This window comes from Callorhinus ursinus, unplaced genomic scaffold (genome assembly GCF_003265705.2).
Source record: "Callorhinus ursinus isolate GAN/ISIS: 27379988/994484 unplaced genomic scaffold, GSC_fseal_2.0 scaffold39, whole genome shotgun sequence".
Taxonomy (NCBI): domain Eukaryota; kingdom Metazoa; phylum Chordata; class Mammalia; order Carnivora; family Otariidae; genus Callorhinus; species Callorhinus ursinus.
In genome coordinates, this window is record NW_027397101.1 from 5,449,568 (window position 1) to 5,472,617 (window position 23,050).

Genomic DNA, 23,050 nt, shown 5'->3' on the forward strand with positions numbered 1-23,050 from the left:
CAGAACTACAAGATAAACTGATGATGCTCTAAAAGTCCAGAATGTCATTCCTTCTGGACGGTTTACGGCAAAGAACAGGAGAGAATTTAAACATTCTGTCACTGAATTGTTGATTTTAGTTGGTGGCAAGTGAAATTCTATTTAAAATCCTATGACAAGACCATTTATCAGGCCTCTAAAAATAATGCAAAAGGAAACCAAACAGATTTTCCTATTTTTTTGTTCCTCTGCCATTTTATGCATTGAAGTTATGAGATTAATTCTGTATTTTCTACAAGACTTTTGAGTCTTTTGAAATGAACTTTAAAAAGATTTAAGTAGAGGTCGCCTGGACGACTCAGTCAGTTAAATGTCTGCCTTCGGCTCAGGTCATGATCCCAGGGTACTGGGACTGAGTCCCACATCAGGCTCCCTGTCCGGCAGGGAGTCTGCTTCTCCCTCTGCCCTCCCCAACTCATGCTCTCTCTCTCAAAAGTAAATAAAATCTTAAAAAAAAGGATTTAAGTAGCAAAATAATAATAATAATAAAAAAAGGAAGATGCCCTCTATTAAAAACACAGAGAAAAACAGAATTGCATTGCTTATATGGTGTTTAAGTTTGAGAGGCTCTTGGTGGCTTTAACATTTTAAGCCTTCCTAGGGGAAGGAAAGTAATGATAAAATTTAAGTCTCATAAATAGGGGAATATCTACATTCAAGTATACCATAAAGTAGTTTGCCTACTATAATATATTCTTATTCAACTTTTTTGACGTTTAAATCTTAAAAATCTACAGAAAACTTCATACACACACACGCGCGCGCACACACACACACACACACATATACTGGAGAAATTTATACATTACAAAATGCATATTGTAGTTATTATTATAACTTACGATAGCAACAACTATAATGGCTCCAGCATGTTTGGCAGCTCTTTTAAATGTTATCATGATGCCATTCCACTACCAATTTCATGAAATCAGTTTCTACTTGAGACAAGAGAACACACTTGGTTGGACTTAAAATTCGCTAGAGAACTGTAGATGTGGAGTTCTGAGTCTCACATAAGCTTTAAGGGATCCAGGTTCTTTTATGGATGGAGAACAGAATTTCCTGGTTTGAGATCTTAAAAGTAAGACTTTAAAAGCTCATAAAGAGACTCAAAAAGAATGCTGAGCATCAAGTTGCTTTTTAAACTCAATCTTCTGATAAGTATAAATGAACTTAATTCAAGAGATTGAATATTCTCTAAAAACTCAACACATTCAAAAAAATACCTGCAAGACATTTCTTGTTGAATTCTAAAATTCATTCAAAAATTAAGACTCCATAGTAAACATTATTCAACAGAGCAAATTAGAAATGTATCAGATGTGCCAGTGTCCAGAGGACATTCTACTAGCACAAGCATCTCATACTCTTGGTAAATTCAGTTATGAATTTTACTAATTACATCACCGACTTGCTTTGACTAAAAATGTTTTTAAACTACTAACCAAGTTAATGACCACTGTACCCTTGCGGCTACCGCCAGCTGGAGTGCCAGCATGAACATCCTTCAGTAAACTTTGCTCTGCACCGGGGAATATGTGCATATTGCTTTTGAACAATACATCCTTACTGAAGAAACAATCATAAATTTGGGAATGAACCTGACCCACAAAATGATCCAATCTGGCACAAATGGAAATTTCTCAGATGCAAAGAGAATATTAGCTAATAGCTTCCAGCAGGCTTTCCTAATTGTGGTCAGTGGAGTGTAGATGCCTTTCTGAACTGCTGTCCTCTTCTGTCTGAGGGTGAGAAAATGAAAAGCATAAATTCTGAAGAAAGAATCGGAAAGACCAGTAAAATCAAATAATGGGTACAGTGCAAAAAGATCTAAACAAAGGGGAAAAATACTGCAGAGAAGAATAAATACTAACCAATCTGAGGCTGATTAAAGATGATTGTTTTTTCATGAACTACACCTGCTATTTTGGAAATAATCTGAAGCAGGAAATTATTCCTTTATTATGAATATTATCTTTTAATTTTCAGGATTTTACTAGCTAACACTGTATTTTCATTTTTTAAAGTTTAATTATAAAATTATGACATACAAAAACATAGGGAATTACTATAACATCAACTGTGTACTCATTGCCAAGATTTTTACACACTAACATTTTATTGTTATTTCTAGTTGAGGTTTTAAAGAAATAAAAATGTTTCAATTATAGTTGAAATACCCTTCTCCTGTCCCATTTCCTCTTCTCCTTCCCAGGACCTGGCACTCCCCTAATGATGTGAGTCCTTTCTGTCTAGTTTTAACACTTTTACTTTATATGTGTGTATTGTTTTATGACATTATGGGTATCCTTTTGCAACTTCCTTCCTATTCTGTTCCATGGGTCTCTGTGTCTGGCTTTATACCAGTACCAAAGTGGGTTAATGACTGTAGCTTTAAGATATGTTTTCAAATCCAGAGGTGTGAGTCCTCTACCTTTGTTTTTCTTTATAAGGTTGTTGGCTCTTTGGGGTTCTCTAAGATTCTTTATGCAAAAGAAAAATGTCATTTGGATTTTAATAGGACTGCACTGTATCTATGGACTGCTTGGGGTAATATGGACATTTTGACAATATTAAATCTTTCAATCCCTCAACACAGAATGCCTTTCATTTATTTGTGTCATAATTTTTTTCAGCAATGTTTTGTAGTTTGTAGCATACAAGTCTTTCATCTCCTTAAGTTTATTCCTATTTTGTCTTTTTGATGATATTATAAATGGGCTTTTATTTTTTTTTTAAAGATTTTATTTATTTATTCATGAGAGACAGAGGAGGAGAGAGAGAGAGAGAGAGAAGCAGAGGGAGAAGCAGGCTCCCAAGGAGTAGGGAGCCTGATGCGGGACTCGATCCCAGGACCCTGGGATCATGACCTGAGCCGAAGGCAGACGCTTAACCATCTGAGCCACCCAGGCGCCCCTATAAATGGGCTTTTAAAAAAAATCTCTTATTGGACTGCTGTTAGTGTATAAAAACACAATTGATATTTGAGTATTGATTTTGCATCCTGTAACTTTACTGAGTTCATTTATTAGTTTTAACAGTTTTTCTGTGGAGTCTTTAGGCTTTTGTACATACAAGATCATGTCATTTATAAACAGTAAACTGTCCCTTAAAATTTGGATGCCTTGAGGGGTGCCTGGGTGGTACAGTTGGTTAAATGTCCGACTACTGGTTTGGGCTCAGGTCTTGACCTCAAGGCCCTGAGATCAAGCCCCATCTCAGGGCTCCACGCTCAGTATGCAGTCAGCTTGGGACTCTCTCTCCTCCCTCTGTCCCTCCCCTCTGCACACTCTATCTAAACTAAATAAATAAATCTTAAAAAAATTTTTTTGGATGCCTTGGGGCACATGGGTGGCTCTGTCAGTTAAGTGTCCTACTCTTGGTTTCTGCTCAGGTCATGATCTCAGGGTGATGGGACTGAGCGTCAGGCTCTACCCTCAGTGCGGAGTGTGCTGAAGATTCTCTCCTTCTCGTTCCCCCTCTCCTCCCATGTGTGTGCGCTCTCGCTCTCTCTAAATAAAATCTTAAAAAAAACACACACAAAATAAAATTTGGATGCCTTTTGTTTCTTTGTCTTGCCCAATTGCTCTAGTACTTCCAGTACTTTGTTAAAAAGAAGTGGTAAGAGAGGGTAACCTTGCTTTGTTTCTGATTTTAGAAGGAAAAAATTTTGGTCTTTCACCATGAAGGATGATGCTAGTTGCAGCCTTCTCACACATGGTCTTTATTTTGTTGAAGTAGTTTCTTTGTATTCCTGATTTGTTGAATTTTCTTATCATGAAAGGGTGTTGAATTTTATCTAATAGTTTTTTCTGATTTAATTAAAATTATCATGATGTGGTTTTCTCCATCATTCGGCTAATATGGTGTATTACGCTAATTGGTTTTTGTATGTTGAACCATCTTTGCATGTTAGGAATAAATCCCACTTGACCATATGCATAATCTTTTTAGTGTATTGCTGAGTTTGGTTTGCTTGTATACTGATGAGGATTTTTACACATCATCAATATTCATCACGAATATTTGTCTATAGGGTTCTTTTCTTCTACTGTCTTTATCTACCTTTGGTATCACAGTAATGCTGGCCTCATAAAATGAGTTTTGAAATGTACCCTCCTCTTCAATTACCTGAAAAAGTTTGAGAAGGACTGGTGTTAATTCTTTAAATATTTGGTAGAAAACTCTAGTGAAACCATCTCGTCCTGGGCTTTTCTTTGTTGGAAAGTTTTTGATTACTGATTCAGTCTCCTTCCTGTTATAGATCTGTTCAGTTTTTTAAACTTATGATTCACTCTTGGTAGGTTGTATGTTTATAAAAAAGTTAACGATTTCTTCTAGGTTATCCAATTTGTTATAATATAATCGTTCACAGTAGTCTCATTCTTTTTTTTTTAAGTTTCTTATTTCAATTCAATTTAATTAACATATACTGTATTCTTAGTTTCAGAGGTAGAATTTAGTCATTCATCAGTTGCATACAATACCCAGTACTCATTACCTAAAGTGCCCTCCTTAATGCCCATCATCCAATTACCCCATCTGCCCACCACCTCCCTTCTAGCAACCCTCAGTATGTTTTCTATAATTAAGAGTCTCTTATGATTTCCTTCCTCTATGCTTTGTCTTATTTTAATTTTCTTTCCCTTCCCCTATGTTCATCTGTTTCTTAAATTCCACATGAGTGAGATCATATGGTATTTGTGCTCCTCTGACTTATCTCGCTTAGCATAATACCCTCTAGTTCCAACCACATTGTTGTACTTGTCAAGATTTCATTCTTTTTAATGGCTGAATGATATTCTACTGTATATAAATACCACCTCTTCTTTATCCATTCATCTGTCAATGAACATCTGGGCTCTTTCCATAGTTTGGCTATTGCAGACATTACTGATATAAACACCAGGGTGCATGCGCTGCTTCAAATCACTGTTTGTATACCTAGTACTGCAATTGCTGGGTTGTAGGGTAACTCTATTTTTAACTTTTTGAGGAACCTCCATACTGTATTCCAAAGTGGCTGCATCAGTTTGCATTTCCACCAACAGTGTAAGAGGGTTGCCCTTTCTCCACATCCTTGCCAATATCTGTTGTTTCCTGAGTTGTTCATTTTAGCCATTCTGACCGCTGTGAGGTGGTATCTCATTGTGGTATTGATTTGTATTTCCCTGATGCCGAATTTAAGCATTTTTTCATGTGTCTGTTGGCCATTTGTATGTCTTCTGTGGAAAAATGTCTGTTCATCTCTTCTGCCCATTTCTTGACTAGATTTGTGTTTTTCTGGGTGTTGAGTTTGATTAATTTTTTATAGATTTGGGATACTAGCCCCTTATATGACAAGACATCGGCAAATATCTTTCTCTCATTCAGTAGGTTGCCTTTTGGTTTTGTTGACTGTTTCCTCTGCTGTGCAAAAGCTTTTTTATCTTCATGAAGTCCCAATAGTTCAGTTTTGCTTTTGTTTCTCTTGCCTTTGGAGATGGTCTGGCAAAAAGCTGCTGCAACCTAGGTCAAAAGGTTGCTGCCTGTGTTCTCCTCTAGGATTCTGATGGATTCCTGTCTTACATTTAGTCTTTCATCTATTTTGAGTCTATTTTTGTGTGTGGTGTAAGAAAGTGGTTTGATCTCATTCTTCTGTGTGTGGCTATCCAATTTTCCCAACACCATTTCTGAAGAGACTGTCTTTTTTCCATTGGATATTCTTTCCTATTTTGTCGAAGATTAGTTGACCACAGAGTTGAGGGTCCATTTCTGGGTTCTCTATTCTGTTTCACTGATCTATGTGTCTGTTTTTGTGCCAGTACCATACTGCCTTGATGATGACAGCTTTGTAATAGAGCTTGAAGTCCAGAATTGTGATGCCTCCAGCTTTGCTTTTCTTTTCCAACATTACTTTGGCTATGTGGGGTCTTTTCTGCTTCCATACAAATTTTAGAATTGTTTGTTCCAGCTCTGTGAAAAATGTTGATGGTATTTTGTTTGATAGGGATTGCACTGAATGTGTAGACTGCTCTGGGTAGCATGACATTTTAACAATATTTGTTCTTCCAATTCATGAGCATGGAATGTTTTTCCATTTCTTTGTATCTTTCTCAATTTCTTTCGTAAGTGTTCTATAGTTTTCAGAGTAAAGATCCTTTACTATAATAATATAATAAGCCTAAAGGCTTATTCCTAGGTATCTCATTGTTTTTGGTGCAATTTTAAGTGGGATCGATTCCTTGAATTCTCTTTCTTCTGACTCATTGTTATTGTATAAAACTGCAACTGACTTCTGCGCATTGATTTTATATCTTGTGACTTTGCTGAATTCCTTTATCAGTTCTAACAATTTTTGGATGGAGTCTTTTGGGTTTTCTACATGTCATCTGCAAAGAGTGAAAGTTGGATTTCTTCTTTGCCAATTTGGATACCTGTTATTTCTTTTTACTGTGTGATTGCTGAGGCTAGGACTTCCAGTACTATGTTGAACAACAGTGGTGAGAGTGGACATCCCTGTTGTGTTTCTGACCTTAGGGGGAAAGTCTCAGTTATTACCCATTGGGGATGATATTCGCTGTGGACTATTCATAATGGCTTTTATGATATTGAGGTATGTACCCTCTATCCCTACACTGTGGACAGTTTTGATCAAGAAAGGATTCTGTATTTTGTCAAATGCTTTTTCTGCATCTACTGAGAGGATCATATGGTTCTTGTCCTTTCTTTTATTAATGTGGTGTATCACACTGATTGATTTGTAAATGTTGAACCACCCTTGCAGCCCAGGAATAAAACCCATTTGGTTGTGGTGAAGAATCCTTTTAATGTATACTGTTGAATCCTATTAGCTAGTATCTTGGTGAGAATTTCTGAATCCATGTTCATCAGGGATATTGGTAATTCTCCTTTTTGGTGGGGTCTTTGTCCGGGTTCAGGATCAAGGTAATGCTGACCTCACAGAATGAGTTTGGAAGTTTTCCCTCCATTTCTATTTTTTGAAACAGCCTCAGAAGAACGGTATTAATTCTTTAAATGTTTGGTAGAATTCCCCTGGGAAGCCATCCAGCCCTAGACTCTTGCTAGTTGGGAGATTTTTGATTAGTGATTTGATTCCTTTGCTGGTTATGAGTATGTTCAGGTTTTTTTCTACTTCTTTCTGTTTCAGTTTTGGTAGTTTATATGTTCATATGTAAGAATGCATCCATTTCTTACAGATTGCCTAATCTGTTAATTGCTCGTAACATTCTCTTATAATTGTATCTCTTCGATGTTGGTTGTGATCTCTCCTCTTTCATTCATGATTTTATTTATTTGGGTCCTTTCTCTTTTCTTTTTGGTAAGTCAGGCTAGGGGCTTATTGATCTTATTCTTTCAAAGAAACAGCTACTAATTTCTTTGATCCGTTCTTTTGTTTTTCTGATTTCTGTATCATTGATTTCTGCTCTAATCTTTATCATTTCTCTTCTCCTGCTGGATTTTGGCTTTATTTGCTGTTCTTTTTCCAGCTCCTTTAGGTCTAAGGTAAGGTTGTGTTTTTGAGACTTTTCTTGTTTCTTGAGAAAGGCCTGTTTGCTGTAAACTTCCCTCAAAGAACCACCTTTGCTGCATCCCAAAGGTTCTGAACTGCCATGTTTTCATTTTCACTTGCTTCCATATTTTTTTTTAATTCTTCTTTAATTTCCTGGTTGACCCATTCATTTTTTACCAAGATGCTCTTTATTCTCCATGTATTTGAGTTCTTTCCAAATTCCCTCTCCACAATGCATTGTGGTCCGAAAATATACAGAGAATGATCCCAATCTTTTGGTACCAGTTGAGATATGATTTGTGACCCAGGATGTGATCTATTCTAGAGAATGTTCCATGTGCACTTGAGAAGAATGTGTGTTCTGTTGTTTTAGGATGGCATGCTCTGAATATATATGTGAAGTCCATCTGGTCTATGGTGTCATTCAAAGCTCTTGTTTCCTTGTTGATCTCCTGCTTAGATGATCTATTGCTGCAAGTGTGGTGTTAAAATCCCCTATTATTATTGTATTATTACCAATGAATTTCTTTAACTTTGTTAGTAATTGGTTTATTTATTTGGTTGTTCCCATGTTAGGGGCATAAATATTTACAACTGTTAGCTTTTCTTGTTGGATAGACCCTTTAATTATGATGCAGTATCCTCCTTCATCTCTTATTATACTCTTTGGTTTAAAATGCAGTTTGTCTGATATAAGGATTGCTACTCCAACTTTCTTTTGATGTCCACGGGCATGATAAATAGTTCTCCACCCCCGCACTTTCAATCTGGAGGTGTCTTTGGGCATAAAGTGAGTCTCTTGTAGACAGCATTTGGATGGGTTTTTTTTTTTTTTTAATCCAGTCTGATACCCTGTGTCTTTTGATTGGGGCATTTAGCTCATTTACGTTTACAGTAACTAGGGAAAATTTAGTGCCATTGTATTACCTGTGACATTGCTATTTCTGTCTATTGTCCCTGTTCCTTTCTGGTCTTTGTTACTTTTGGGCTCTCCCTTCTCTCAAAGGATCCCCTTTAATATTTCTTATAGGGCTGGTTTAGTGTTTACAAATTCCTTTAGTTTTTATTTGTCCTGGAAACTATCTCTTCTTCTATTCTGAATGACAGCTTTGCTGGATAAAGTATTATTGGCTGCATATTTTTGCCATTTAGCACACTGAATATATCATACCAGTCCTTTCTGGCCTGCCAGGTCTCTGTGGACAGGTCTGCTGCCAGTCTTATGTGTCTACTCTTGTAGGTTAAGGACCTCTTGGTTTCAGGATTTTCTCTTTATCTTTGAAATTTGGCAAACTTCACTGTTATATGTCAAGGTATTGACTTATGTTCATTGATTTGGGGGGGGGATTCTCTCTGCCTCCTGGACTTGAATGCCTGTTTCCTTCCCCAGATTAGGAAGTTCTCAGCTATAATTTGTTCAAATAAATCTTCTGCCCTTCTCTCCCTCTCTTCATCTTCTGGAACCCCTGTTATCTGGATATTATTTCACTTTATAGAATCGCTGAGTTCTTGATATCTTCCTTCCTGATACAGTAGTTGTCTTTCTCTTCTTTTCAGCTTTCTTATTTTCCATCATTTTATCTATATCACTGACACTCTCTTCTTCCTCATTTATCCTTGCTTTTAGGGCCTCCATTTGGGATGCATCTCAGTAATAGCATTTTTAATTTCAGCCTGACTAGGTTTTAGTTCCTTTATTTCTACAGTAAGGGATTCTCTAGTATCTTCTATGCTTTTTTCAAGCCCAGCTAGTATCTTTGTAATCAATGTTTTAAATTCCAGTTCAGACATCTTTACTCATATCTGTATTGATTAAATCTCTGGCAGTGAGTACTACTCTCCTGTTCTTTTTTTGGGGTAAATTTCTCCATCTCATCATTTTGTCCAGGAAAGAACAGAAGAAAGAGAGAGAAAAGACCACCACCACCACAACAAAAAGAACAAAGCAGAAGAAAACAAAAATAAAACAAGAAAAAGTCAAACAAGAAACAAACCAGAACAAAACAAAAAACTAGATCCTGGGTGTATTTTGGTCTGCTGGTTAAAAGAAATTAGATCCCAAGATAGAAAAGAAAGAAAAACTTATTATACAAAAATAAAATAAAATACTATGAAAAGAAACCAAAAATAATATATAGAGTAAAAAGTAAAAAGAAAAAAGAATTAAAAAAAATAAAATAGCTGAAAAAAAATAAAACTGAAAGACTAAAGAATAAAAAAACCCCTCTAATGCTATATACTGTTTTTCCCAAGAGCTGAAGCTTTGCAGTTCTCTATGATGAGTAAAGGGTGCTAGCCAGTTGTTCTTGCCGGTCTTCTGAGGGACGAGCCTGTTGGGATGATTTTCAGGTGCCCTCGCACTTCTGGAAATGGGCCTCTCTTGCCAGGGGGCCCAGCTTTAGTGTAAGCAGTTCCAGATTGCACTAGGTGGTGCTGTTTTGCTCCTTGAAGGCTTTCAGCACTGATAGGCAGGATGAACACGCCAGTGCTCCACTCTCTAGCCCTTGAGCTAAAAGTGAGCTTTCAGTCTTCAGTGAGCCCTCAGAGAGAAGTAGTCAAGCACTCTTGTCTCCCTGGTTTCTGTCAAAACTCTGTGTTCACCCAGCTTGTAACTGAGCATTTTTATCTCAGGCACGCCCTGAATGTTTTATTTACCCTAAAAGCTGGTGACTGAGTAAAAGAATTACCACTAACTTAGTTCTACATATCTCATTATAACTACAGAGGACTGACATGCATTAGTAGGAGAAAAAAATGTTAACATCATAGTTATTATTTTCATCTAACTTGTAGAGTATTATAGGACTGCTAAGAAAAGTATTCAGGATTTTATCACTTAATACTTTTTTTTAAACATTTTTTTATTTGAGAGAGAGAGAGAGACAGGGATAGCAAGAGAGAGAAAGCGTGTGCACGAAGAAGCGGGGAGAGGAAGAAGCAGGCTCCCAGCTGAGCAAGGAGCCCCACGTGGGGCTCAATCCCAGGACCCCAAGATCATGACCTCAGCCAAAGGCAGATGCTTAACCGAGTCACCCAGGTGCTCCCATTAACATACTTTTGTGGTTAGAGTTCTTTATTATGCTTTTATTATCTAACTTTTGTAACAGATTTAAAAGTAATTTATGTACTACCATTACAGTATCACAGGATTTTGCATTTGTTTATATATTTACCTTTAACAGAGAGTTTTATATTTCAGTATGCTCTTGTGTTGCTGCCTAAAGTCCTTTGGTTTCAACTTGAAAAATTCCCTTTAACAATTCTTGTAAGGCTGGTCTTGTGGTGATGAACTCCCCCAGCTTTTGTTTATTTGGGAAAGTCTTAATTTCTCCATTTTTGAAGGACACTTTGCAGAATAAAATAATCTTGGTTGGCAGGTTTTTGTTTTAGCACTTTTGAATATGTCATCTCTCTCCCTTCTGGGCTTAATGTTTCTGCTGAGTAATCCACTGATAATCTGGAGAGCTTCCTTGTAGGTGTTGCATTTCTCGTATTCTTTCTTGCTTTTTCTTGCTGTTGTCAACATTCTCTGTCTCTTGACAGTTTGATTACAACATGTTTTGCTGTGGGTCCTTTTGGATTTATTCTAGTTGGGAGGTCTTTGACCTTCTTGAATTTGGATGTCCAGTTCCTTCCTCAGATTTGATAAGCTGTCTTTTTCTCACTCCTGTGACTCCTACTATGCATATAATTGGTCCCCTTGATGATGTCCCATAAACTCTAAGGCTTAATTAACTTCATTCTTTTTTTTTTTTACTTGATTTGACAATTTCAAGTGACATGTCTTCAAGTTAACTGATTGACTAAGTCTACTGTTGAACCCCTCTACTAAATTTTTCAATTCAGTTATTGTATTCTTCAGCTCCAGAATGTCTATTTGATTGTTTTTTATAATTGCTATCTGCTGATATTCTCATTTTGTTTATGCGTCATTTTTCTGATTTAGTTGTTTATCTGTATTCTATTGTAGTGCACTGAGCTCCTTTAGGACGATTATTTTTAATTCTTTGCCAGGTAGTTAGGTCATAGCTCTCCACTTCTTTAGGGTAGGTTTGTGCAAATTAATTTTGTTCCTTTGTTTGGGCCATGTTTTCCTGTTTCTTTGTGTGCCTTGTTATATTTTGTTGTGTTTTCTGCAGCCAAAGAAATAGCCACTTCTCCCAGTCTTTATGGACTGCCTTTGTACAAGGGAAGATGTTCACTAATCAACCTGCTAAGAGAGTCTGGGGGTCCTTTGAATCTTTTCTGGGGATGTGTTTTCTCTGGGATTGTTTATGTAATTTCCGAGAGCTTGCCAGCTTTTCAGGAGTTTGCAATCTCTTTCTCCCTCTGGTGTTTGTCTGCGGTACTGCAGGTTCTCTGGTGTTAACAAGCCACTAAGCTCTTTGGTTCTCTGCAGCCTCCTCACCTCCAAAGTATGCTGGTTCTGTTACTGCTTCAAGTCAAGGGAGACTGAAACCAATCCCTAAGGTAGCCCCTCCAGAAGCTGGAAGATTAGATATATATTCCACTCTTCTTTCCCACCCCCTACGCCACCTAGACATTAGCTGTGAGTTGGGTGTTTTCTCCCTGAGCCTACCTCCGTCTGCAGCACTGTCAGTTCTCTGGTGCTGCAAAAAGCAGCTGAGGACTCTCTAATGTGCCACAGTCCCCAGGCATTGAAAGTATGCTGGTTCCCCATGAGTGGTCAGAATCAGGCAAGTGAGACACCAGTCCCTCAGGCAGCCCCCCCAAAGCAGGAACACTGAACATATTCCATTCTTTTCTTTCCCCATCAAGTGAGAAGCTGTAAGCTAGAATTTTTCTCCCAATCTCACAACACTGAGCCAGCTTAGGGGAAGGGCTACTGACTGTGGTTGATATGAAATGGCCTTCTTACCCATTTCAATATGGTTGTTTTTAACTTTGAGTTTGCCTGGGGTATTATAACGTCTTAATTGGTTTCTGGAGTTCTCATAAAGGCTCTTTGGGTCATATACTATTGTTAAGTCAGTGTCTCTGTATGGAAACAAGGACTGGGGCTTCCTATTCTACTGTCATGCTGACATCACTCTTGAAGAATTTTTTAAATGTTTGTTATTTATTCTTCTTTCCTCTTTTAGTAATAACTTACTTATATTTTTTGCCCATTTCTATACTGGAGTGTTTGCCTCTTTATGATTGATTTGCAGGAGGCATTTCTATACTTCCCATACTAATCCTTTGTCTGTTTTATGGTTGCAAATATCTTCCAATTCTCTGGCTAATGTTTTCCACTTGTTAATAGTGTTTTTGTTTTGTTGTTGTTTATTCTCAGTTTTTTAAAAATCATTAACTTGACACAGTTTGGGTTGTTGGTGAAGGGTGTACATATACCTTGTATCCTACTGATATTTTAAGTCCATTTAAGTAAATTTCTAATTCTATTATTCAACATTCATCTCAAGGCAAAACCAAAGTCTCTACCTGACATGTAAATAAATGACTATAAATGCTTTCCATGTCCCTCCTAGGGACTCTTACTACTTTTTAGGTATAACTTATATACCACAAAATGTACCTATTTGAAATGTTCAGTTCAAAGATTTTTAAAAAATTACTGAGTTGGACAGCCATTACCACTAATGATCCACTTTTAGGACATTTCCATCACCTCAAGATCTTTTGTACTCATTTGCAGCAAATCCCTGTTCCTACCTTTAGCCCTAGGCAACAGCTAATCTACTCTGTCTCTATAGATTTACCTATTCTGGACATTTTATAACAATGGAATCATATAATATATGGTCTTCAGTGACTGGCTTCTTTCACTAAGCATAATGTTTTTGAGGTTCACACATGTCACATGAATCAGTAGACTATTCCTTTCTTAGTGAGGTATAGTATTCTACTGTATGGACACAACATATTTTGTTTATCCATTCATGAGTTGATGGATATTTGGGTTGCTTCCACTTTTTGTTTATTATGAATAATGCTGCTATGAACAATCTGTATACGAGTATTCATGTGCTTATTAGCCATTTGTATATTTTTTTGATGATGTTTTCCAATCTTCTGCCTATTTTTTTTTTAACTGGGTGGTCTTATTACTGAGTTCTTTATATCTTATTACTGAGTACGTTATATATTCTGGGTAGGAGCCCTTTATCAGATACATAATCTGAAAATATTTTCTCTCAGTTTATGACTTGTCTTTTCATTTCTTAAATGGTGGTAACAGACAATACTTACTTGTTTATCCATCCAGTTAAGGTGGTCCTTTGGATCATTTCTGGTTTTGAACTATTACAAAATTGAGCAGCTATGAATATTTGTTTAGAAATATTTATGACTACCTATGTTTTCGTTTATTGTGAGTAAATACTCAAGAATGGAGTTGGTGGATCATATGGTAAGTGTGTGTCTACCAAAGTAATGATACCACTTCACATTCTCACAGACAGCAGATGAGAGATCCAGTGGTTCCATATCTTCTCCAGCACAGGTTGATGTGTTTTAAACTTTAGTCATCTGATGGAGTACACAGTTGGTATCATGTTTGTTTTTTTCCTTGCTTTTTTAAAATTGTGGTAAAACATACATAATTGTTATTATTTTTTAATTATTTGTACTTGGTAACCATTTAGTGGCATTAAACACATTCACATGCTGTGTACCCATCACCACAATCTATCCCCAAAGCTTTTCATTATCCCTAACCCCTAACATAACCTACGGGCCCATTAAACAATAACCCCATTCCCTCTACCTCTAACCTCTATTCTGCTGTCTCTACTGAGTTTTCCTCTTCTAGGTACTTCATATAAGTGGAATCATACATTATTTGCCCTTCTGTGTCTGGCTTCTTTCACTAAGCATGATGTTTTCAAGGTCCACCCATGTTCTTGCATATATAAAAATTTTATTCCTTTTTATGGCTGAAAAATATTCTGTTGTATTTACATACCATGTTTTTTATTTATCCACTCCACATTTTGTTCATGGGAACTTGCAGTGTTGCCACCTTTTGGCTATTGTGAATAACGCTGCTATGTACACTGGTGTTCAAATATCTGTTCAAGTCCCTGTTTTCAATTCTTTTGAATATATACCTAGGAGTGGCATTTCTGGGTCTTATAGTAATGCTATGTTTAATTTTTTGAGGCACTGCCGAACTTTTCCACAGTGGCTTTATCATTTAACATTCCCACCAGCAAGCCTATAATTTGTTACATTCCCACCAACAATGCACAAGGGTTCTACTTCCTTAACTTACTTGCTAACATTTATTATTTTCCATTTTTGCTTGTTTTAAAAATTATAGATCATGGCTAATACATGTGACATAATATCCCACTGTGGTTTTGATTTGCATTTCCCTAATAACTGGTGATGCTGAACACTGTTTCATGTGCTTACTGGCCGGTTACGTATCATCTTTGCAGACATAAGACATCTCTCTTGGCCCATTTTTGAATTGAATTTTTTGTTTTTGTTGAGTTTCAGTTCTTTCAGTATTAATCCCTTATTGGATACATGACTTCCAAATATTTTCACTCAGTCAGTAGGCTTTTTGCTTTGATGATGTCTTATAATTCATAAAAATTCATAATTTTAATGAAGTCCAATTATTTACTTTTCCTTTGTTGCTTGTGCTTATGGTATCATATCCAAAAAATCACTACCAAATCAATGTCATGAAGATTTTCTCCAGTGTTTTTGTTTAAGAGTTTTATAGTTTAAAGTTTAGATGCAAAGGATCATGTAGGCTGAGAGCAAAGACCATTTGTCATAGTTTTAATTGACAGTAGCTTTATAAAAACAAACAAAAAGCAAAAAACAAGGACAAAAGTCCCTTGTCCCCAGACTCTCTTAGTTAATAATTTGTTAAAAATGAAATTCTCACCAGGGCACCTGGGTGGCTCAGTTGGTTAAGCGTCTGCCTTTGGCTCAGGTCATGATCCTAGAGTCCTGGGGTGGAGCCCCTGTGTCAGGTTCCCAGCTCTCAGTACAGCTTCTGCTTCTCCCTCTGCCTCTGCCCCTCCCCCTGCTCATGCGCGCGCGCTCTCTCTCTCTCTCAAATGAATAAATACCATCTTGGAAAAAAAAAATGAAATGCTCACCAATGAAGACAACTTTGAATTCTCTCACATAGTGAAGAACATTTTGTAATGTGATTAATTGCCTTTTAATTTGTCTGAATCTATTTGATTTGTTTAGTCTAGATTTTGGAATATCATGTTTCTTAAAATAAGTCTTATGTGCGTATCAAATATCTGTTGCCTTGTAAATACTGTTTGTGTGTGTGTGTGTATTTATAAGACACACACACACACACACACTCTCTTTCTCTCTCTGAGCTGAGCCATTCCTTTGTTTGTGTTCCCTACTGTATATGTAGGGATTTTTACTCAATGGGTCACAAGAGACGCTGCATGATTTACTGCCCTATAAAAGTTGAAAGAATAGTGATTAAAAAAAAGAAAGTTTCATAAAACTCACCAATTTGCCATGTATAATCTCTCCATACAGAATAAAACCTGAACTTATGAACATGCATTTTCAAAGAATTATAAAATTTTTCTCTCATAACCAGACTGATACATTTTGAAACTTAAGAAGGGGGATGTTTAGTTTAACACCTACCGCCTTTGAGTGTTAAATCCATTAAGATGATTCTCTCGGAGTTCAGACACTAATGATAAAACCATCTGTAAAACAAAATCAGTTGCAGGTTAACTCATACTGCAAAACAGGATTACATCAGTTCTATTTTTCTTGGTGTGAGTGATATTTCCGTTGAGATTCCCTCCCCTCCCCTACCCATCCTCTCCTTGTTTTACTTTGTCCAAATGAAAAGAAAGCAGTGCCAAGTCACATTTACTAATAACTTGGATTTTATTTTTAATGTCTGTTATTCCACATTCCAGTTTAATCAAATGAACAATAGACTGATCATTAATTTCCAAAGAAAACCAAACCTGTTAAAAATAAAACCACATTAAAGTTACCTTATTTTTTTCTTTCCTAATTTAGCTCTAGTTATTTTTTAAAAATGCTATTTATGTATAAAGTTTCCAAAAGACCAGGACACTTAACAAACATTAAAAATCTCATATTTATTTAGTATTTAGAAGATCATAAGTTAAAATTTCTTGAATTTGACCAAAATTCAAGGCAAAAGAAAACATAGCTTTAATACTAAGATGTGAATATATAATACTATTTACAACATTGTTACTTATTGAATTTTTTGCTTTAACATAAAGTTCCTATCAGTTTATTTTAAATACAAAATTCATCCAACAGTAAAAGGGTGTGTTTACACTGGTTAAGGAAATCTCTTCTCCCAAAAATCTCTGAGAGAATAAATGAGATCCGTTAAGAGAAAAGAGGGGTTGGTTGATTCAGAATAACCTCTCCTAGTTTCCTTCTTTTTTCTCATAATCTCCCACCTCACGTTTCTTCCTTACATGGCTGTAAGTCCGCCCAAGGTAAGAAGAGATAACAGAGAAAAGTTAAACATCTCTCCTGGAAGAGTGAGATATTTCCATTTACCCTTTTGGCCAATGGTACATTAAGCAACAAAAATTTCAATACTAATAAATTAAAAATACTCACATTTTTAAGCAAACCAGGACAGTAATCTGCAGGTGCAAATCCAAGACCTTGAGTAAAAAGACCAACTTCTTTTGTATCAAATCTGAATGCCGAAAGTATATGAGATAACAACCCCTTAAAAACATAAACAAAGTTGTTAAAAGTGATTGCAAGTACCTATTACGTATAATGCCTAGAGTCTAGGTCATCTGTAAATGCACTCATCTCTGTGAAATGAGTAATCTTAATTTGTCCAAATACCCAGTTCACCTGGATTCATGGTATAAAGAAGAAATGTTAGCATTAAAATTATCACATTAAAAATAGGTCAATTTAAACATGTTAACAGTGAAGCAAAAATATGTAATAAATGAACAGTGCCTTAACCATATTAAGAATGTGATATTTATTGTTTTTAAACTCAGCAAAATATTTTTATCAAAGTAGCTATAATTTAACACATGACAAAGAACATACCACAAATTACTAAGGAAAGATGATGCAATAAATGGTGTTATGGGAACGCTATTTGAAAAAAAAAATTAGATTCGTACCTTATGTTATTCATCAAAATATACTTGACTTTAATGTAAAGTTAAACATCAATGTAAAGAGATCAATGTAAAAATGAAATAATAAATGAGAAGAAAACATAGTACTTTTCAGGTATCTGAATAGGGAAGAACTTTGTAAACTGAAAATCAAGGGAGCAAATCATTGGTTTTTCTAAATAGAAATAAAACCTTGTGCTTTCATAAAATAAGCACAAACTAGGAAGAATATTATTAACAAATAATAACATCATAAATAAATGTGCAAAATACATGACAAACACTAAGAACATAAAAAATGAGTATGAACAGATAATTCATAAGAGAAAATACAGATGCACAAGAAACACACCAGTAAATGTTCACACTCATAAAATCAAAGGGTAAATTTAAACATCAACATACCATTTTTCACTTAATGAATTAAAGATTTTTACAGACCTCAATACCAAATGCTAATCTGGGTTCTCTGAAACAGGTACTCTGTGTGAGCTATTAAAATATAAATGGGTATCCATACATCCTGCTGCTGTGAACCACACTGAGACACCCCCAGGGGGTGTGAGTGGGTGTAACACAGCCCATTACCCACCCCAAGCTTAGACTGCCAGGGCTATATCTACCCAGAGGTTTACAACCTGAACAAAAGTGCCTTATAGGTTAGTAGAGGCCTGCCTTATAAAGAGCAACTTGGAAATACATATTAAAGGTTTTTAAAAGATTTCAGAACTTTTAATGTATCTGGCACACATTTATGGAAATAAATCCAAATATGACGATGGGGATTATAATCAAAGATGTTCCCTACAATGATATTTCTCATAGTGAAAAATGCTAACAGCAGGAACTGATTAATTTATAATACCCTCATACAGTGGCCCATTGTAAACCATTAAAATGTTTATAAAGAATTTATGAGAGTATTTTAAATAGTTATATTACAATGTTAAATGAAGAAAGGAAGATGCAAATTTTAATACTCAGAAACAATCTCATCAATATAAAAATAATCCATATATGGAAATGAAAAAATAATGGAAGAAACTATCACCAAATGTTAACAGTCTCTGGGGTGGTGCTATTATGGGTATATATATATTTTTTCTACTTTAGTACATTTTCCAGTTTCCTATGTATGTGTACTACTATTATAATCAGAAAAAAAATATTTACTTTTTGAAAAAGTGTTGTATTTGGAAACATTTTATTTTTCAACAGCAGCTTTATTGAGATATAATTCATATACTATGAAATTTACTCTTTAAAGTGTACAACCCCGTAGTTTTCAGTATATACACAGGGAATATACCTTTTTATTCTTTTTTAAGTTCTGTATTTCATTTTGTAAGTACACATTATGAGAAAATAAACTCGCGTATGTGCATCTAAATGTATGAGTCCATATACAAATACTTGGAGGACCATCGAATCTAGGGAAGGGGCTGTCTTACCTCAGTCAAGGGTAGGCCCCACCAGACCAGGACAACAAACTTACCAGTAATGCCCAGGGTCGATGGCATCATTTCAATTTTATCATGAACTGTTTCACATATTCAAAAAGATATAAAATAATATGACAAATTTCACCCATCACCACATTTAACAAGCATTAGAATCACTGAGAAGGCCTTCTGTGCCATCTCTCCCTTCCCCGACCAGTTCTACAGCCGTCCTTCCTCCCAGGGAGAATTCTACCCTGGATCTGGTGTGCACCCTTTCTTGTAGATCATGATATTTTCTCCCTGTGAGCTCAGATTTGCCTCATGATCCTCAAAACAGGACTCCAGGCAACACTACTAAGTCATGCAGGTTGAAAACTGCTGTCCCTGCATGTGATCCCATTTACTATTTTCAAACTGGAAAAATTCATAGCAAGTTAAGAAAGTAGCTTTGAAACATTACTAACTACTAAGCAAAAGATACTGATGATGTTTAAATCAGCAACATGTATCACATGACTTTACAAAAGTAAGTCACTGAGGAGGGAGAAAAACAGAGATTTATAGAGTTAAGGTAAACTTTTTATAAGGTATAAAATACTTAAGAGGCTCCTTACTAGAGTGAAGAAGAAAAGGCTGGATGGAAGCCATTTGCATATTATTTGCCTTTTTTTCTCTTTCAGTTCAAAGCTGTCCTTTATAAATACAGAAAGCAAACAGGAGCTGAGGACAGCCCAGTTGGTTTCAAACACCAAGTGCCATCTGGGTGAGAGTAAGCAGTCATGGTCAGGTTGGCAAAGCCAGGGGAGGTAAATTACAGCCAGTGTGCCATCCTTTGAGGATCGGTGGGTACTGGCAAGTTCTGTGTAGGTCACCCCAGTAGGAAGCCTACATGGTGTAAGTGGCTAACTGCAGCCTGACCCACCGTATGAAGTGCCATGCAGGTGCTCTATTGAAGGAAAGGCCAGCCAGGCCTGGCCAACATATGCCACATCCATGTGGAGGCACCCACCCCAGAGGTTCCATGTAACCCACATGGGGAGGTTCCAAGGAAGCTGGGCTTGGCTTGGAAACTAGGCTCGGCCAAGGACTCAGAGTCAGGGCCAGTCTGGGTTTTCCATGGTGGAGGTCAGCTATTTGAAGGGAGGGTAGTACTGGAAGTGCTTAACTTTCAGCATTCTAAATTTAACCAACATTTAAAGCAAAAGAAGCTGTTCTGACGACATGACAAATAAATAACAACTCAGAGTTTATGGTGTGAGTACTATTACTAAATCTGTGTTGGAGATGAGGAAACTAAGACACACTTAGCTTAAGTAACATGCCCAAGGCTGGTTACTTTATGGCCAAACCTTGTAAGGAACTTCCCTGTAACCACTCTCCATAGGTGGATGGAATCATTTTTTAACATAACAATGCAAATATGATTTGTCCTCAGCTTATGACCCTTTAGGGCTCTCAATTGCTCTTCTGGTGAAGCCTAAACTTCTTCTCAAAGCTAAGCCCCCGCCTAGGGCTGACTTTCCCTCACTGGCTTGTTTGGAGCCACATAGGGCTACAGGCTCTTTGGCCCCTCAGAACTTTCGGATGTTCCAGTCCTTCTGCCATGAGGGTTCCTCTGGACCTGGTTAAATGTCACTTCTTGAGGGAATTCTAACAATTAAGACAACTAAAATTTAGGAGTGCTTTCCATGTGTGAAATACTGTTCTAAGTTCTCTAAGTATGGCATCTCACTTAAAAGCCCATAAATCAAGTTTTTAATAAAATTCAATTAAGCAAGTTTCAATTAAACCACCTATAAACAGGTGGCTACTGTCATTATAATTCACATGACCCTTAAAAAATTAAAGTACAAAGTACTACAAGCTTAGTTGGTATAAAAAGTCATACAGTGTATGTACAATAGAAGGAAACCAATTTCAAGGCTGTAACAGTTAGGGATCAATTAAGAATGTAGATCTTAAGGAAAACTATGCCAAGGCTTTCTCCCATAAATCCAGTGCCTTCCAGAAGCACTCACATCCTGGTCCTTGAACCAATGCATGGAGGCTTGCTTCTTAAAAGTGTATGAGTTACTTTGGTAGCTGAGCCAATGAAAGTTTAAAAAAAAAAAAAAAGAAAAGAAAAAGAAAAAAAGAAAAAAATTTTCAGGACACTCAATAGATTCAGAGGGTACGACTAGGGATTGTAAATAATTCCTGAGTAATAAACAGTTCCCTAGATAGTATTCATAATGCTTGCTTTATGCAAGCTGACTATGATATTTAAGGTCTTGGAAAAATGAAAACAACTTAATTGGCAGACCTGTCTTAGACTAAATTCCTAAAATGATATGGTTAGAAAATGATTTTTAAAAAATCAAATGCTATATTATATAATTATAAAATATATAATAATATTAGTTCCCCATCCCACCTCCTGTTTAAAAAACAAAAACAAACAAAGAAAAACCCCATACTATACTACTCAGTGTTGGCGAGGATGTGGTGAGAGGGGCACTCTGTCCCTATTGGGAGCACAAATTTGTAAAGCCTTTCTGGGAAATCACTTGATGATATGTAGCCAAAGCATTACAGTTCATATCCTTTTACCCAGTAATTTAATTTCCAAGAATATACCTTAATGAAAGTTTTAGGGTCAGAGCAGCATTACTTATAACAGTGAAAAACTAAGAAGCAACCCAAGGACCCCACACAACACTGGATTTGTTGAATTCATCATGGTTTATGCAAGAGTGTGAATTATGTTGAAACAGATATTTAATGACATAGGAAAAGACTATGTAACATTTATTTAAAAAGCAAGGTGTCAAACTGTATGTTCAATGTGATTTTAATTTTGTATGGAAAAACAATGCTGAGAAGAAATATAACAAATAGTTAACACAGATTTTTTTTTTCTAGCAGTGATTTAAAATTTCTTTCAACTATCTGTATTTCCAAAATTTCCACAATTACCAAAGCTGGTTACTTACTCTATGGCCAAAACTTATAAGGAACCTCCCTATATCCACTCTACACAAGGCAGCTGGAATAGTTTTTTATCATAACAATGCAGTTCTGATTGGTCCTCAGCGTAAGACCCTTTATGGCTTATGTTTTATCATAGAAAATTTGTAAAATAAAATTACATGCTTTATGTCTGTTTTTTCCCATAATTCCCTAGTAAGCATTGCTATGGAGGGCCACAAGTTTTATCCCTGGTAAAATAATCATAGGTCCTAAGAAACAGCATACCGAGGCCTGGCTATGGTTACATAACTTCAGAACAGACACCTCAAACTTTAGACCTTGCTAAGAATTTTTTTTTTTACTGCCACCTAGTGGCTAACAGTCCAAACAGAAAACCATTAAAGATTCTGTGGCCCTTGGACAAACATTCATTCCTACTGTCATATGATAATTGATTATTTTGTAAATGCTGAGAGAGCAATCCTGGAAATCCTCTATTTCAATCCTCTCATTTTACTAATGAACTGATGAAGAACTGGGTTTCTGAAATAGGAATCAGTATCCACAAAAAGGATGTGAATGTAAACACACAGGTTCTAACTTGAAGGGCAAAAAGAAAATGTCCAAATACATCCCCCTGACTTGTGATCTAAAATCCTTCGAGGATGGAAGGTGTAGGAACGAACACAGCCCAATTCTGATTCATGCAGGAGTTTTAAGAACTCTGCTAGTGTTTGAAAAGCCATTTTAAAACTGCTTATACCATGAAGGTGAAGTTTCATAAGGAGATAAGTTTTAAATAAATCAGAGGAAAATCCATTGCCCTTGCTTTCAGGTGTCTTTTCTGTCCTCACCTCACTTTATCTGCTCCATCTTATAACAGGCAGCACATTCAAAGGCGGGTTAGGAAAGTTGGAGCAATGAGGCTGTGGTTTGGCACAGGGTTGGGTTGTGGAAGAAGTACTGTGGTTTCTGCTCAGGCTAGGAGAGCCAAA

The 23,050-nt window shown here is 36.3% G+C and overlaps 1 protein-coding gene across 13 annotated transcripts in view; it reads right to left on the bottom strand.

Annotated features, from left to right (window-relative positions):
• Positions 1-23,050, bottom strand: part of FANCC (FA complementation group C) — a 302,041-nt gene that overhangs the window by 79,294 nt on the left and 199,697 nt on the right. For all 13 annotated transcript variants that reach the window (XM_073880710.1, XM_025851675.2, XM_025851664.2 and 10 more), the window contains 2 exons: positions 17,135-17,248; positions 16,160-16,224 (listed from right to left, as the gene is read on the bottom strand). In XM_073880710.1, coding sequence (XP_073736811.1) covers positions 16,160-16,224; positions 17,135-17,248 — 179 coding nt within the window. The remainder of the gene's footprint in view (positions 1-16,159; positions 16,225-17,134; positions 17,249-23,050) is intronic.